This window comes from Erithacus rubecula (genome assembly GCF_903797595.1).
Source record: "Erithacus rubecula genome assembly, chromosome: 1".
Classification (NCBI taxonomy): Eukaryota; Metazoa; Chordata; class Aves; order Passeriformes; family Muscicapidae; genus Erithacus; species Erithacus rubecula.
This window is the reverse complement of record NC_136658.1, coordinates 76,852,455-76,870,837: the sequence shown is the minus strand read 5'-3', so window position 1 is coordinate 76,870,837 and position 18,383 is coordinate 76,852,455. Positions and strand designations below refer to the sequence as shown.

The 18,383-nt window shown below is 40.3% G+C and overlaps 1 protein-coding gene across 1 annotated transcript in view; it reads right to left on the bottom strand.

The window, feature by feature from the left end:
* ATP8A2 (ATPase phospholipid transporting 8A2) overlaps positions 1 to 18,383 on the bottom strand; it is a gene marked incomplete at its 5' end in the record, with an annotated part of 312,234 nt that overhangs the window by 82,897 nt on the left and 210,954 nt on the right. Inside the window, one exon of the mRNA XM_079298009.1 lies at positions 14,350 to 14,457. Within this exon, the coding sequence (XP_079154135.1) occupies positions 14,350 to 14,457 (108 nt within the window). The remainder of the gene's footprint in view (positions 1 to 14,349; positions 14,458 to 18,383) is intronic.

Genomic DNA, 18,383 nt, shown 5'->3' with positions numbered 1-18,383 from the left:
TGTGAGCAGATCTTGCTGCTCTACTATTGCTAAATCACACATTAGATGATGTTTGAAGCTAGCAGTGTCAAGGGTGAGCCGGGCTGAAAGGGGCAATAACAACACTGGATGTAAACAACAGCTTAAAATAGAGGGGAGCATAAAACAAGATACTAAGTGTCTCAGCAGTTTGCCCTGAGTTTTGACCACTGCTTCTCCAGTAGATACTTTCCACAGTAAAAGAAACAGATTTATGACAAGCTTATAATGACTGTCTGAAAAAACAGTAAACTTCTGCATGCTTTAATTAATGCAACTGCTATGTATGATGGGGTCTATCCTTGCTTGACTGTTGGGCAGCCTTTTTCCAGTTCCCTATTTTTATGACCTGTATTTCCAAATATCCATCAGCACTCTCCAAATTCAAAGGCACAAAACCTCTGGTCTGTTCATGGATTCCCTTGAAGAGTAGTAAGAAAAACTTACAATATTAGTGTATTGCATGTAGCTCTGCTTCTGCTAAGAAACATAGCTATTTAACAACATAGCTGCCAGTTTGGAATCTGAATAATTAATCTGATTGTTTCTGACAGCCCCTGGATGCCTCCTGGCTTATCATCTGCCATACATAGGTGCCTGTGCTACAGAAGAAGACACTGGTAAAGTCACAGTACATAAATATTTCAAAGTGCTATTTAGGAAACATGATTTGAAATGTTATTGACAAATCTTCTACGTGACAAAAGTTACAATTAAACACATCAATACCTTCGCTTGCACTAATTTATGTAATGTGCAAAGCAAAGTAGCTATTCTAAAATCCAATGAACATTCTAAGCATTATATATGCCAAATACTAAGCATTATTATTATTATTGCTAAGGTCAAGTTCTTCCATTTGCAGCTTTTGCTCTATAGTTCTGACCTTACTAGACCTCGTTTTCACACAAACTCCCTTGCCAGCACACTTTTAACAAAACTAAATTTTCTGATATGCAAATATTTGAAGACAATGGAATTGAGATTAAAAAAGAAGACTTATACCAGAAGCTGGTTTCCATTTGAGGAAAAAAATCTTGCTTTTTTACAGGCCAATAAAGTAACTATAATATTTTAAGTATCTGGTAAAGTGCAATCAATTAATAGTTACATCTAATACTGCCATTAGAACATTCATCTCAGTGCCTTTAAAATTGCTTTGGCTTTGAGTGACACTTATTTTAAATTCTAGATTAAGGCCAGCAAAACCAAGAATTCTCCTTTGGTCACAGACTGTTCACATTGTTTTTTTCACTTTTAAAAATTATTTTTAAATGTAGCTGATACATCAAGCTCGCATTCAAATCAGGTTCAGACAAATAGCAACTACTACTACTTAAAAGAACAGAGCTGAAAAATCAACTAATCTGAAGATCCAGCATTGCTTGCTAACTGTTGCAGAACCATCCCTCTCCCCATCCTGAGCTCTGCAGCACCCATGGAGTGATCTGTCCCCTAAATATTTGGATGGGGGAGTGCACATTCTCGGACCATGTGAAGTTATGGGAATGCTCTTCCAGGCACTCCTGGGGATCCAGTATCAGGAAGAGCACCTAAGACTAAACTCCCTGGGACACAAGCCAGCTCACTTACTGTGGTCAGTACATCTGACTTTCAGTACATAGCACAAACAGCTACACTACCTGCAGACAATAGCTGGTGAATATCTAGACTCAGGTTACTCTGAAGATACCTAAGGGTACAGCTACAGTTCTCCTGCTCCATTTTGAGGCTGAATATTTGGAACATGAATAATGCCATTAACCCAGGAGAATTAGGTAAGCCCCATGGTTTTCCAATGACTTAGTTTTTGTCTGCACTAATTTTACCTCCAAATCTGCATGTCTGAAACTCCACACTCTTCAAGTCTGCTTAAAGCGATTACGTCTTCTCAGTAAATCTTAGATTGTTCTTTCTTCTGGCTGCAGAGCTGTCTGCCTGCAATTTCTCAAAAGAGAGCCAGGATTTTATATCCATTGGCCCCTGCATTCCTGCCAAAGCCCTGCAGAAATGAGAGCTGCTGCAGCTGCCAGGGTTTATTTACACACATTCCTGCCTCAAATTGAATTAATGAGCATAATATAACTCAGGCAATGTCCTCCACAGCTCTTGTTTCTCTTTGCCCCTCTTGACATTTCTTTCTCTCTCACAACCCCTCTGGTAGTCTGTCTTAAAGCAGTATCTAAAGTGATTCTGGTGTAAAAAAAGTAATTGCAGACATATTCAGGCTGATAAATGTGTACACACCCGCTTACAGCCTAATTTATGGAAAGCCCAGGATCACCTTAATGAGTATCTAGAAGGTTAAATTGAACTTATTTGCTCTGTTCACTCCAAGTTTGCCAGTTTAGCAACAGATTCAACATTTGATCACTCAAAGACCCAGCCATGCAAAGAGCTCTGATGCAACAGATGAGAGCAGCTGATGTTACAACATATCTACAGTCGTTAATGTTCACACACTATATTTAGTAAGACATTTCTACAGGTGTCTCCAGCCCATTTCCGTCTTCAGAAATTTGAAATTCTGCACCCACAGCATAAGGGCTCCCACCATTAACAAACCCTTTAGGGACTTTATGGACACATCACTACAGGAAGCCTCTGTTATGCTGCTAACCAAACCAAAGTGGTGTTTCCAATATGTTATGACAGAGACAGAGCACAAAAATGTTTGTCCAAACATCCACGTCCATGTGACTGCTGAAGTCCATTCCCCTCTATATTATCATCCTGTATAGAATGTATCTCACACACACTGTATGCAGCACATGAGGCTTGAAAGGCTTGGAGCAAAAGTCAAATGCTTCTACTGGAAGAGTTTTACACTCTATGCTATTATAGAGCATCCAACCAGAACAAAATATTCCATAAGCAACTGGGAGAAGTCTCATGATCACTGGCCCTTGTTCTTGTGGGGGAGTTCAACTTACCAGATGTCCACTGGAAATACAATACAGAACAGAGTAAACAGTCTAGGTGACCCACTCAGTGCAAGAAGGAAAGGCTGTGGACTTGTCTACTTCAACTTCAGTAAAGTCTTTGACACCAATTCCCACACCATTCTCCTGGAGAAACTGACTGCTGATGGCTTGGGTGGCTGCACTGTTCCCTGGGTAAAAATCTGGCTGGATGGCTAGGCCAAGACAGTGGTAGGTAATGGAGTTAAATCCACTGGTGGCTGGTCACCAGTTGCATCCCCTGTGGTTCAGTACTGGGGCTAATCACAATTAATCTTTTTCCAATTATCTGGATGAGAGGATCAAGTGCAGATGACACCAAGCTGAGTGGGAATGTTGATCACCTGGAGGGCAGCAAGACTCTACAGAGTGACCTGGACGGCATGGATCCATGGGCTGAGGCCAATTGTATGAGGTTTATCAAGACCAAATGCTGGACTTAGGTCACAACAGCCCCAGGCAGCACTGCAGGCTGGGGGCAGTGCCTGGAAAGCTGTCTGGCAGAAAAGGATCTGGGGGTGCTGGCAGAGAGCAGCTGAACATGGTCCAGGGTGTGCCCAGGTGTCCAAGAAGGCCAGTGGCATCCTGGCCTGGGTCAGCAGTGGTGTGGCAGCAGGAGCAGGGCAGTGACCGTCCCCCTGCCCTGGGCACTGCTGAGGCCACAGCTCCAATGCTGTGCTCAGCTCTGGGCCCCTCACTGCAAGAAAGACACTGAGGGGCTGGAGCGTGTCCAGAGAAGGGACACGGAGCTGGGGAAGGGTCTGGAGCACAACTCTCCTATGGAACAGCTGAGGGAGCACGGGATTTAGCCTGGAGAAAAGGAGGACCTTAATGCTCTCTCTACAGCTACCCAAAATGAGGCTGTAGCCAGGTGAGGGTCAGTCTTATCCCAAATACAAATTGTTAAGAACAAGAGGAAATGGCCTCAAGCTGTGCTAAGGGAGGTTTAGACTGGATATTAGAACAAGTCTTTTCATAAAGGGTCATCAGGCACTGGAATATGCTAGCCAGGGAAGTGGTGGAATCACCACGCCTAAAGGTATTTAAAAGACATGCAGATGTGCACTTGGGGACACTTGGCAGTGCTGGGTTGGACTCAACAGTCTTAGAGGTCTTTCCCAACCTTAATGGTTTCATGATTCTATTAAAGCTTGACAGCAGCAAAGAACTGGGGTAGGGTGTGTGTACAACTTCCAATGTCTTTCAAAAATTGAAATTTTGAACAATCAAGCTGCTCTAGCTGCAATTCGCACAGATTGCAAATTTTGTTAACATTTGAACTAAACAGAAGTGGAATGTCCTGAATTCCCTAACTAATAAAGACAGGAGACACTATGCCAAATTACAAGGCTGATCACAATGCTGTGCTTCTGCATATAGACTATTCGTATGAGGAAAACCAGGTATTTGGTGTTCTATGCCACAAAGAAGGGTCCATGAAAAGAAGTGACTGTATTAAGAAAAAAACAGGGCTGAATGTCTGGAAGGAGGAAGGTGAAAATGTTTGCTGCAGGGAAGCACTTTCCTGGAAGTGGCAGAAGATCCCAAAGAGCAGGGACTTAACATGAATGCTGGGTTATTGCCAGGGACCTTCACCAGTAACACTTGCAGGTGGCCAACACTGACAGTAGTGGCACAGCAGGAACCAACCCAGCTTTCCAGGCTGGCAGAAACTTCCCTGCAGGGATGAAAAGGTGAGCCCTAGGGAACATAATGCTGTAGGAGGAGAATTTGAATTAGAGTAATTAAATAGAGTAGAAGTGCTAACCTCTCTGAAATAAACCATAGTATCCAGGTCCACTAGAGGCTGTCATTTACTTTGTCTTGCCTGTGACAGCACTCAGTTAAACTTGAATCCTTGCAGGTTAGTTTCACTTGAAGCTGATGAAGACTAAATATGGCTTTAAACAATTCTACTTTGCACAGAAAAAGCTGACAGACACTTATTTTTCTGATGTTTAACATTAGGAAACCAGACCACAACTACTCTTCACAGTTCCAATTAAAAATTCAGTAATTTTACTCAGAAGCTCCCTCTCAGGTCCCTCTTTGGTCATTTCCAACTTTTAAATATAATTCCATATTTTCTTCCTTATACACAGCTGAAATCAAATACACTTGTCACTAAACTTTTATTTGGTCTTTGGAAGACATTTTGGATTTTGTGGCTGCCTTTCATCTGCCTTTTGGTCTGAGTGAGGATGCCAGTGATTCAAGAGTTCAACTGCTCTTCACATTCGTTCTGAATGAACGGTAATGCTGAGACCCAACAGCTAAACGAGATTTTGCCTAGCCCCAAATAACAGCACTTTGTACAGGTACCTGATTAACACAGAGCCTTATTTCAGTTGTTCTTCTCCCCACCAGATACCTGGTGGTTATTCCATATACTCACTTCTCCCTCCTCTGTGTTTTAAAATTTCTCGTTATATTGATACCCACTTTTACAGAAGCACAACAAAAGTCAACTGTGTAACATTATCAAAGAAATTCCTCTGATTTCTGCTTCAGAGTGGACAAACTTCACTTGAATTCGGAAAGGCTTTTCCTGAATGCAGCTTCTGTTGAAGCAAAGCAAAAAAGTAATTACTTTTCATGCTTCTCTGAAATAGAAATAGCCTAAAAGCATCCATTTTGGTATATCTTTCTTAAAATTCTTTCAGAACCCCACAAGATTATTGTATATCTGAAAATAAAATGCCTAACACTAGTGATTCTACTGCATGTACACAGACTGCTAGATAACATGCTGCTTAGATACATATTGGAACCAGAGTACTAATGACAAAATGCCAAAAGAAAACCCTTCAGATATTTAATAGAACAGATGCCAAAACACTGCACAAAAGAGATCCTTGCAAAGGTGACAGCCATTTTTTGTAAAGTACAAAATGACACTTTGACAACCATAGCATCTTTTCTTTGAGTCACACATTTTTTACACCCATGCAATGGCAAGCAATGAATTGAGTACGGTATTGAAACTCTCATTCCCTCAGAATGTCCTTTGCTCAGTACTGGGTGCAGCTCACAGCCTATTACAGGAGGAGCTGATGGCTGGTAGGTGTTTATTCTTTTCCTTCTCAGAAATCTTCCAACATGAGATACAAACCATTTCAATCGAAATGTGAATGAGATGATGAAAGCAAGTTTGCATATTATATTGTTCTAGCTCATTACTTTTGACAGGAACTGCCAATCCCAGATACTGAACAGGGCAAGAAGTGGTAAGTAGTAACTGCAGAGAAATGCTGTTTGACCTTGCATTTGGGACAATTTATTGAAAATAAAAATGCCATGTTGGCTCTAACTCTTATTCTACATTTCAGCCACTGTACTGAATCCCTCCTTCTCCTCACCTAGCATCCACCACAAAGCACTCCATGGTATAGAGAAAGATTGTTTATACTTATAGTATATAGCTTATGCTCTTGTGTATGTGACTACAATACTGTCCAAGGTTTCTCTGCACTGATTCTACCTTAAGCATGAAACTGCCTTCAGTCATATCCTAGAGAGGGGAGATGTGTTCAGAGCTGCAAGATGTAGCTCTGAAAGATGCTTAGCAAGAGGCTGCAGCACCTAATAGTGAATGAAACTTGTTTTCCAACATCAGCCTACTGAGAGGTACCACTGCTGGGTTTTATGCTACAGAGACCATGTAAACATAACCAACCCCTTCACACTATAGGCATTATAATATGGACAGCACTTGTATTATTCTGTCCTTTTCTCCTATCAATCCTATTGAATCCAAAGAAAACACAGCTCTCTGGAGATACTCTTTTTTCTATACCTTCTGACAAGAGTACTGGTAGAAAAACACCAGCTCAGGTGTTGCAAATACCCCAATGAGAAATTACACTCTACAAGTTAAATGGGTAGAGTGTGTCCTGCACAGACTCAAAAACCCCAAAGGCTCTCCCAGAAGTGGCTGCATTGAATTTCTTTTTGCCTGCACATCCACCAATAGAGAAGCAGCAGGAGATATCATCACTGCTGTCAGCTCTTGAGCTAACAGGAAAGCCATGGGGGCCAGGCTGTTCCTGCTGACCCACACCAGCAGCCAGGGCACTTGGAAGAGCTGTGTTCCTTCCAGCCTCACTACTCCTGAAGCCTGTGTACCTATGCCTGCCTTAGAACAATATAAGAGAGATCATTTCTACTCCTCAGGGCTTTTTGGATCAAATTTTGACATAATACAACTGGGGGGGGGGGGGGGGGGGGAATGATCTCATGAAACATATACTTTAGGGAGGAAAGGGAATAAAGGTATGTTTCAAATTGATCTGGAAATATTTTCCCATGTGAAATAGTTATGCATGTCTCTTACAAAAATGAAATGCACTAGTGAAGGAAAGAAACAGTGGTATGGAACGCAAATTCAGCTAAACAAACAAAAAATCTTCCACAAACAAAATCCCTTTATAATATGTAAATTCAAATAAAAACATAACATGACCCTTCTGTCCCGAAGGAACAAAGTTAAAAACAACATCCAAACCAACCCCCAAATATCTGCTATTTGGGCTTCCCTGCATTCATCAAAAAACAAAGTGACTCAAGTGTGACCAAAGCAAGCCATAAAACCACTAATTCCAACTCACAGACAGTCACCTCCTGCCCTCTGGAATAGATCCCATCTGCTGCTCCTCTTACTTTGTAAAGGAGTCACAACTTCATTGCTATGAGTTTAAACAATCTTTTAAAAACCATCTTCTGTACATAATTACCCTGCCACTTTCCTTTGTTTCTGTCCTGCCAATTAGGGGAATGGCAGCCTGCTGGTCTGCTTCCACATCCTCTCTGCCATGGCCTTCTTCATCATGCCAGATTCTTTAGGCAACAACACCCATGCAGGAATGGGATATTGCTTGATGCCTTCACAGCAGCTGGAATGCATCTTGTTCACTGAGCAGTGCTCAGCAGTGACCACATGTTGAGGCAGACCCACATCTCCTGGCTACCAAGCCTCTCGTGCTGCCCCAGCCCAGCCTGCACAGGGCACTGCTGACCCACAAACTTCATCTGCCAGAGATGCTGCAGGGGCCAAGTGCTGCTTCATGAGAGGCATAAAAATTGCTTGGCTGCTTTCCACTTAGCAACCAGAACAGCTTTTTCTTTCACTGAGATGCACACACAAACCCTTGTCATACATGACAAACCCACACTGCAGAGCTGCTTGGTTTTCCTCCTTAAATTTCTAATGCAGAACACAGCCTGTATCAGGAATGCTCTGATCCAGTGTGGCAAGTCATACGTTCTTAGTTTGTCCTTAGTTGTCAACGGGGCTCAATACACAGACTTTTTTTGTAGACATGAGTATTAGTACACACTGCCTCTGGTACAATACAGTAGCTGCTCTTGTATATTTAAAAGCCAGCTGTTTCTAATTGAGAAAATACGGAATAGGATATCTTCCAAACATCTTTCCACGAACTTGCAACAAGGCTTTGCTACTTCAAAATATACGAATAAAGCAATCTGGGAAAATTTTGAGGGACATGAAGCAACACTGAACTCCAAATTGCGAAAAGATGTAACTTCTGAAGCACATTTCATTACTACAGAATGATAATTCCAGCCTGAGTGAAGGAGCTTGCTCCCGGACAGTGCTCTTCCCACTCAAAAGCCAGTAAATTGGGATAATGGGTCAATTACACTAAAGTATAAATGCTCTGTGTTTTTTACTAAGCAGCATTGTTAAGGCTACCTGATCTCCAAATCGACACTGCCCAGACAGCATGGCTGGAGTCCCAGGTTACACTCCAATACTGAAGAAAAACCAACTGACCACCTCTGCAACATCTGTACAACCTGTAACCATTGACAACCATTCCCTTTGCTATTGCTCCCCTATTTAACACACTCACCTGCTAGCCACAGTTCTTCTGCAGAGCAGGAACCAAGAAGTGAAAGTAAGCACATGCAAACTTTGGAGAAGTTTGAAGCCTTGCACTGCACTGCCAGTTCCCAAACCTGAACATGTATTTATGCTTCTGGCTTAACACTATTTTCACATGGCTCTATATAGGAAATGCCAGCACAGTGCTGGGCACAGCTGCATATACAGTCCTGCTTTAAAGCCTTTGTACAATATTTCCTAAGGAGAAATTAAATCTGGGACATCTTTTAGAAATATTTAGAACAGGTTTGCTTCAAAGTTGCCAAATAGGTAAAAGGGGCATGTTTTGGGGGATTAGCATGCAGAAAATAAGCATGCCTAATCTATTAGTTTCACATTCACAACTTATAAAAATATTCATTTATCTCCATTTATTTTCATCTTTGTGGTGTATGACATAGTATAACACAATGCCAGATATCTAGAAGTGAGAGATTAATTTCTGAAAGCCATGTGTGGCTCATAAAAACAACAAACCCACTCCTTCAACAGATGCTTAAAAACATATGCATGCTTCGTTAGTCTAATTTGTCTGCTCAGAGCCTAGTCCAAAACTGCAGAAAATGTTCCAAAACCACATCAAATGCCACTGAGACCTCTGTGCATAATAATAAAAACAAACATGATTAGCAGGCATTAAGACCTCAATCTGCAGGCAAAGTCTGATTTGTGCCTAACAGCTGGATGAAGCATTTTCACCAACCAAAATATTGACACCACAATGTAATGTGCAACTGATTGCAGACAAACAAACCACAATCAGAACAGCCAATTTTCTAACTAGCACCAAACTGTGGAAATAAGAGAAGCCAGAGAGAACAACAACTGAGACCTCTGGAAAACAATTCAAATGTAGAGAGTAAGACAAAAATAATCTGGAGAACACAAAAATATACATTAAGCTGTCAGCTTTGCAGTGTGGATTTGGAAGGGCAGTAATGTGATTCTTATCTTGCCTCTAGGATTTTTGGAGTTGTTTCGTGTTGTTTCCAAGTCTTGAGAACCACAAAGTTTTCTCACATGCTTTGGTAAGAACTCAATCAGCAAGATTTCGGAGTTTCAGATCGAAGGCCAACTACAAAACCAACCATGCAACACGAGTCCATCACACCCTTTATCTACATCACCTCCCTCCCTCAAAAGCCAACAATAGTGCAATGGTCAAGGCAAGCACATCTTGCTAATGCCATACACACAGATGAATGGGAAGCTTTACTAAAAGAAGCACAGATGTCTTCTTAAAAAACCATTAAAACAAGCAAGTCCTGCTACTGTCACATTACATGGGATCAACTAGAGATCTCCATTACTGAGATCTTTCGAAAAGCACCTTTAATCCAGTTAAAGCTCATGTGCAGCTTCTTTAAAAGTCATCATAAGCAGACAAATAACCAAGCTAGAATCTGACAGAAGCAGAAATAAGTATCTTCTGTCAAGGATGTGCAGAGGTCTAGGAAATAATAGCATGCCTGCAATTACAGCTACAAAAGTAGCTCTGACATGGAGCTGTTTCAGCTGTGCTATTTGGACTGTGATTCAAGAAGTCTTCTCTCAAACACAGCTGTATAAAGGCATCTGGGAGGCACAGCAGCCCCAATTTCAAAACCTCCAGCCATGAGGTTCTGAAGGGATGGGCCTCTTAATGACACCCCAAGATCAACACGATTGTTAAACCGCAGTTCTGCAACATCACCACATACAGCACAAAGCAGAAGTCTAAAAAAATTGAAACACTAACCTGCACTTTAAAATTACCACAGCACACCTCTCTCTAAACCAGATTAAAACCCTTTCCTTCAGGCAGAAACAATGAGACTGATACCCATCTTCCTAAAGATACTTCCTTAATGGTAACAACAACTAATGAGGAAGACACAAAACACAAGGTAAATAAACTGGAACAAAGAAACACAGCTAAGTAGTAGTTCTTTCATCAACAAGCAGATGCTACAGAGGGGTGATAGGAATACTCCTTTTCCTGGCAGCCCTACACTCCCTTAAAACACTGAAAACTTCAGCTCAAGGTGGGGAAAGAAGATACCTGCTTTTCTTCATCTTAGGTAATGTCTAGATCAAGACTCAATGCATAATCACTTTCAAAGTATTTTCTTGTACACATGTGGATGCTTTCAGGTACAGGTATTTAGACAGGTGGGGGAGGGAATATCTGCATACAGACTTGAATTCCATACAGTGCAATATTATTCCCATGAACCTAAAGTATGCTTGCTTCAATTCTGTTGAATAAATCAATACAATAACAGAGAATTAGCAGCATATTTCTTACACCACATGTATGACAGTATGTATGACATACTGTTCCCTCCAGGGCACCAAATATCCAAACAAACAAACAAAACACTCAAGGCAAAAAAACAAGATTGCATGAGGGCAGGACTGTGGTTAATGTGCTCGTCAACAAAATACCACTGTGTATTTCAACAAAATAACCACTGAGTTATGAGCTAAAAGCCCCATAAGTTCAGGGACATGATAATTAAACAGGAATTCACATCCTCAGAGTGGCACATTTCTGTACCACTTCTTCCATCTGTACCATTTCAGTTAATGAGTATCAAACTAGGTAGCTCTTTCTAAAAACAAAAACATCTACTTTCTTTCACAAGTCTGTGGTGGTAAGTTGCAACTACCCAAAAGGAGAGAAAGGATTCATATACTGTACAAAATATTGTCAACTGGAAGCAACCATTCAAAAGAAATCAGTTCCCATTGGAGCATCTTGGCTCCAAAGGCAAGGCAAAAAAAAAAAGGCAACAACTTTTCTCAGTGTCACTCTTTTCTGTAAATATTCAAAAAAATTCACTTGAAAAAATACAAAAAATTCAGGAAAGCCAAGAGAGCTACCAGAGAGTTTTCTTGTTCTTACATTATTATTTCTGATACTATTGAAGGGAAATTGTGTGTCTGAAAAGGTTCCCCCAAAGAAGACAGTTTGTTTCCAAAGTACCAGATGTCATACTATTGGAAAATTTCTCTTAAGGATTATTGAGATTTTAATCAAGGCTTTGTCTTAATATGTCACATGTCATATATTTCATTATTAATATTGTAGTGTAAACAGAAGAAATATGTTGACTCCGACACGACAGAATAAGTAAGTCGCTTTCCCTTGCCCTCAAGGAGGAAAAATGGTATCATTTTCCTGTGAGAACGCTCAAGATATTATGAGCAAAAGAAAGGAATACTTAATGCAAACAGTTAAACAAACCCCAGCAGGAACAAAGCATCACATACTTATAAATCTGCTAGGTTTCATGCCTACATTTGGTGAAACAACTGAATAAAATGTTTTGTACCTCATGTGCCTTCTACTGATGGCACATAGTCCTGGCTGGCACAAATACTAATGACAATTCCAAGTAAAATCAGCTCCCTTGAAGATAAACACACTAGCAAAGTCTGAAACAAGAACAAGGCTTTTAAAACACCTTGATTACTTATAAATGAACAAAAGAATACAGCAAGAGTAAAGAAATTGCTTAAGTCTAGGAGCAGCAAGGCAACTCATTTTACTGACTAGAGCCTAGCACAGTCCCAGCTCATTTCACCATGAGCTGGTTTCATGACAGCAATCAATTACTCAAGAGACTTTGTGGAAGTTAATGCAAGTGTTAAACAAGCTCTCTTTACCCTGGGAGCTTTCCTTGACTTTACAAAAGGATAAAAAAGGGAAAAAAAAGAAAAAAAAACCCCACATTTTTGAACTGCTGCTTCTTATCTCAAAAGTACAAAAAAATTGGTAGAATGATATTGAAACCCCCAGAACACACTGAAAGCCATAAAACAACTTATTTCTGACTGCTTGAATTCAAAAATCATCTCTCTAAAACGATAATCTATCCTTAACATTTTAGACTGATAATTACTGATCCAGATACACAGCTCCACAAGTATTGGACTGAATGCTCTGCCTGTAAAGGTAAATGTGTTCTCCATTAAAAAAAAAAAAAAAAAGAAAAAAAAAAAAAGGGAGAATAGATTATTTTCATCTTTGCAAGATATTAGTACCACTTCTCAAGTCATAATGTCAGAAAATCAGGGCATAAAACCAAAGGTTAAATACAAACACTTTCTAAAAACTCAACAAAAACCAAAGCTTCATTAATACAAAAGTTTTGTTCCAAGACCTGTGGTTTTATATGCTGCAGCAAATGCTGATGACCAACACAACATGAATTTTGCTTAAGTAGCAAAAAAAATAAGAGTCCCTTTTGGGAAAAAAAGAAAGGCAACAGCAAGTTAAAGCCCATAGTTTAGCCCCTTATATGTGAAACAACATTTCACTGTACTGTCTACATTTTAGAAGGCTGACATGTTAATGGCAGCACTAAAGCCTGCTGTGGAGGACAAGTCATTCTCAACTCTGCATGACACTGAAGTCAAATTCCTTCCCAATACATGAAAATGTGAATCAGAGCTACTGGTGCTGTATGTGCAAGATCACCATGAAACACTACCAGAGAACTGAGGCTTTGCCTGTCAGTCACTTAACTTGCTCATCCCAGCCTGTCAGCTGTCAGTTTTGGCTGTAAAAAGCTGTCCATGGAAATGAATCACAGCCTCCATTATCCTCAGTGTTTTAGAACATAATAATAAAATATGTATTAAGCCAGAATAGAAACAAAATCATGCCTGACTGCTCTTGATGAATATGAACATGGGAGTAATCTCAAAAATTTAACTGTCATCACTTGACTTTTAAAAAAATAAATTTCTAACCATATAATTTATTAAAAGTATTAGATAGCTTTTCTTCTTTCTGTATAATAAACCACATCTTTGCACTGAAGAACTGAGTACATTTTTCTGGTAAATTTGAAAGCAGTTTCACCTCTACAAAATAACTTTTTATCATGCAATTAAAGCCTTAATTATTACAATTGTTAATTGCAATCCCTCTATTTTAAATATGCACAAGGCTCTTGAGTGATTTTGACAGGCTTATGATTCAATCTTCTCACCAAGGGCTGAAATAATGACACTGAAGGAAAAATTTTACCAACTGGAGCTCAACTGGATGGAACAAACCCAGAATTCCTCCAGGACTGTAATCAGTAATGTATCAACTCTCCTGCTTTTGACCATTTCATGCTATTCTCAAGGAAATTCTCTTTATTTAAAATCAATGAAGGTAAAAAGCAACAATATGAAACAAAACATATGGAAAACTAAAAACAAAACTAAATTCTAAACCAAATATGACATTTTGCCAAACACACAAAATCTAATAAAAGAGCCATTCCCACCGCCGTCACAGCGAATGGCGAATTGTCATATAGTGCCCACAGTGCATGGATGATGTCAGTCTGGGGGAGAAAGAGAGCTCCTCATGAGGAGATGGAGCCAAATGAATAGAGGGACCAAGAAGAGGTTCAAAGGAAGGCTGATTCCTCTGGCTAGCACAGAGTGAGGCTGGGGAGCGGGAGGCAGGGCTGTCATACTGACCTGGCCCAGCATGTCGGGCGCGATGGGGAAGGCGGGCCAGATGGCCGAGTACACGCCGAAGAACACGAGCCACAGCAGCATGCTGCCCCAGACGGCCAGGTGGCTGAACTGCCAACAACAGGGAGACAAGCACAGTCAACACACGGCACTTCCTCCTCTCACCCAGCCCTCAAGTGTTGCCCTGCTCAGGTCTCTGTCGGTCTCACTCACGCCTGTCTACTGCTCTTGGTTTTGGGCCAGTAGCACAGGTTGTTCAAACAGCACAAACCACTTCTCTTTAATCTTTGCCTTAGAGCAGGACAGACAGATACCCTTCTCAGCCAATTTGTCTTATTTGGAACTCTGAAAACTTTGTCAGATTTTCCTTGGAACCATGATTTCTCTCATCTAGTTCCTGTATCCTGTCATGCACATGCCAGATTCAACACATAAATCAAGGCAGAAATTTTCAAAGGTTAAAGTTCACATGGACGAATCCCTTATGGTGGTGTATACATACATGCCACATACATCACGCACCCTCCCTGGAGGAAGATTCAGTGCTGTGTAATACACTACCACAACCAACACCTACTGATCAACTTTGCTTTTATTTTAAAGGTGTTCTAATTGATTTACAGATATGCAATGCAGTTACATCTTTACTGGTTCTTTACTAGTCTGTAGGCTCTGTATGAGAAAATAAAAGCAATATTAAATGACTGAGAGCACATCCAGCACAAACTTCTTCTCAGTTGCATTAAAATAATTTTTCCTACACACCCAAACTGTTTTTCTGTTCCGGATTATTTAAGTTGTTTTACTTTTACACTGCAGTGGATGGAACCAGTAATTTCAGTTGTAACAAGCAACTGAGCTCATTATTGGCTCCAGCTTTTCTGGATGCCAACAACTCCTGTGGCTGATGACTTTGGCTCCAATTCAGAGAAGTACCTGCATAAATCTTAATTACTAATTACATATGAGCTCAGGAACATGGGAATGAATTCACATACTGGATGCTGGTGGACACAGCGTGTTTGTTCAGCTCTTGGCTTTATACTTCCTACTGGATGACTGTGTCTGTTGACTTTTTGAACAGTATGTCTGAGAACCAAAGAAGTGTCTGAATATTGTATTCTGCTTGCCGTGAGATAAACACTAACTTTTGAAAGGAGGAGAAGATTGCTCCTAATCTGCAGCTGCTGGACATCCTCAGAAAGGGAAGCTCAGAAAGGACAGATTTCTCCAGCAGGCAATGAAAACAAACAAGGAGCCTGCAGCACCAGTGCAGTCTGGCAGATAGCTGGGATCAACTAGAGGCTACCTTACAGTAGAAGCATTCATATGACAAAATGTCAGAGGCAGTGGAAAGAACACTCTTCTAGGCACTCTCAGAAAGTGGAATTTTGTTCAACCCTAAAAGTTGCTGGGCAAGACATGGGATAGGCCCCTTCCTGGAGAGGGCAGGAAGATTTGTTTTCAAACTTCACTACTTACTCTGTTTCACCCAGGAGATCTGACCTCAGTAAAAATAAGCAACTCCTTATTTAAAACAAACAAACAAACAAACTAACTAACTACCTCCTTATTTAAAACAAACAAACAAAAAACCTACAAAACCCAGCCCCAATCCCCTACATAACAAACAAAAACTCCAAAATATTCACGTACATGCTCAATTCAGTTTTAATGTGAAGAAAAGCAAGAAATGAAAGGATTTTTTTAAAAACACTTGGGGGGTTTTATCCTTTCAGTCTACTTATTTTTCTGAAAACTGGGCAGAATTCACACCAAGATTCTGTCTAGAACCCTGCCCTAGTGAGCAACTGTAGTTCTCAGCTCCCTAAAGATCAAGTACTACAGTGCTGCTGCTAGAACTCATCTTTAAGAAAAGTCAGCCCCATGCAATGGCAGAACAGCACCATCACTGCATTCTGAAAACGATGTGATATCTTTTCTTGAGCCACAGCCTTCCTCTCAGACAAGTGGACAGAAGGCTCAGGAGAGCTTGGACTAGTGCTTCCCTAGCTCCTGGACTTTTTGTCTAAAACCAGTAAAAATAAAAGCAAGCAGAGAACCCAATCTCATATGTAGCCTTATTTTGTAGGAAGTGTATTTATGCTAGTGAAATGACATCTGTTTTTTTTTGTCTCACCCAAGTTTTTCTTTCCATTCTGCTGCTAGGACAGTTTTCAAGTTTTGCAGATCTTCACCCCTTCCAGCTGAGCAGACGTTGCTCATTTTATGTTGTCTTTACCTTCTTCTCATGGTTATCCCAGTCATGTCATTATATGAGCCTTATATCTGCCCAAACTGCTTCTCTACCTTTAAATGAGCTTCTGAGTTCTGGAAGAGCCCTCCTTGCCCTGCTTGAAAATGCTCCTTACACACTCATCCCACCAAACTTTGCCCTGTTGATTCTCCACTGACATCTGCATTTACCCCTGGAGACATCACGTGTAAAACCAGAAGTGAGCACATCAAATGTGTTAAATGAATGACAGAAAACCAGAAATCAATGCTCTTGTATAAAAACTGGACAGAGTCTGTGGCTCTCCCATGTGCCCTGCTTATCTGAAGCAGTTCCTATAGTGTGGTAAAGTGATGAAAAAAGATGATTGTGTTTGGGAAAAAGCCTACTGCAGTGTTCCAGATCGGCCACATATAACATGAAGCTACCCCACACACCTTCAATGTGTGGATTTTATTGTGCATTATGTTACCACTTTTATCTCAACCTTTCTTTCCACACTACCTACTGGATATACCAGGCTCCCAAACACTTTGCCTGTGATATTTATTTAAAGCTTCTGCTGAAACCAGCATGTTTTCCCAAGTGGCAGCGTCCCTCTCACTCTCTAGAACAAATTGCCTGCAACAAATCCTCTTGATGATGGAGAAGAGGCTTAACTCAGTGTTGTAAATTTAATACTCTTCAAGTAACTTAAATAGTCTCTGTGTGTTGATTCACACACAGCTGAAACTATAACCAACATCAGATTTTGAGATGATGAGAATCAGCGCTCCAAGCAATGGGACAGGATTTAGAAATATTGAAAAAAGTTGATTCTAAACACAACTGTTTAGAATCTGAATAACAATTATTTCTCTGCAAAATGCCAGTGCTATTCAACTCCAATATCTACTAAAAATTATGGTATCCTATAAAAATAAGTTTAGAAATGGGGGAACCCCAAATGACTGAAAAAATAGACAAAAGAGAAACCATCAAACAATTCACAACAAAACAGGGTCTAAACAAGCTCACATGCCTTCAATGCTGACTTGGTTATATACTTCTCTGGTGCACAAGGGATTAATTTAAGGATTTTTGCATTTTAAAATGTTGATCCACAACACAGAACTGATGCATAAGCACAGATTTTATTTGTAGATGATAGAATGGGGCAGAAAATATTAACATCTCCCTAACAATTAAATAACCCATACAGATAGCATTTCATCTTTAAAATTCAGAACAGATGTTAGCTCATTGATCTTCACGATTCCTCTGGGAGGAATGAAATAAAACATTTTACAACTAACAGAAGCAATGAGGTTAACAAGATTTAAGTCAAACCCTCCAAGAAACTGGTAGAATAAGAATACATGTCCTCAAAACATCTTAAGTCTTGAAGGCAGAGTTTCTTTGTACATCATGAAAACTGGATTCCCATAAAGTATCTTACTGGTGTGGAGAAAAAGGGAGTCCATGAAAATTTTTAAAAAGTAGTGTTTCAGAGGGGCTCAGGGAAAGGAGAGGAGAAAGGTGGAAGGTTCATCAACACAGGAGCCACTCCCCATCCCTCACACTCTTTGGAGCTCACTGCCCTACTGGATTCTGTCACCTGCCAGTAACAGAGCACTTGCCCATTTCAAGTAAATAACTCAAGAAAGCAACATAACTATTTAACTAACATCCTTATTACACTAAGCTTCAAAAAAAACCCCCAAAAACAACAAAACAAACTCAACCAATGTGAAGTCATCACTAGTTCTTTTTACCTGGTTAAAAGATGTTTTCAAAGCCCAGTTGTTTATCTGTGGGCAGG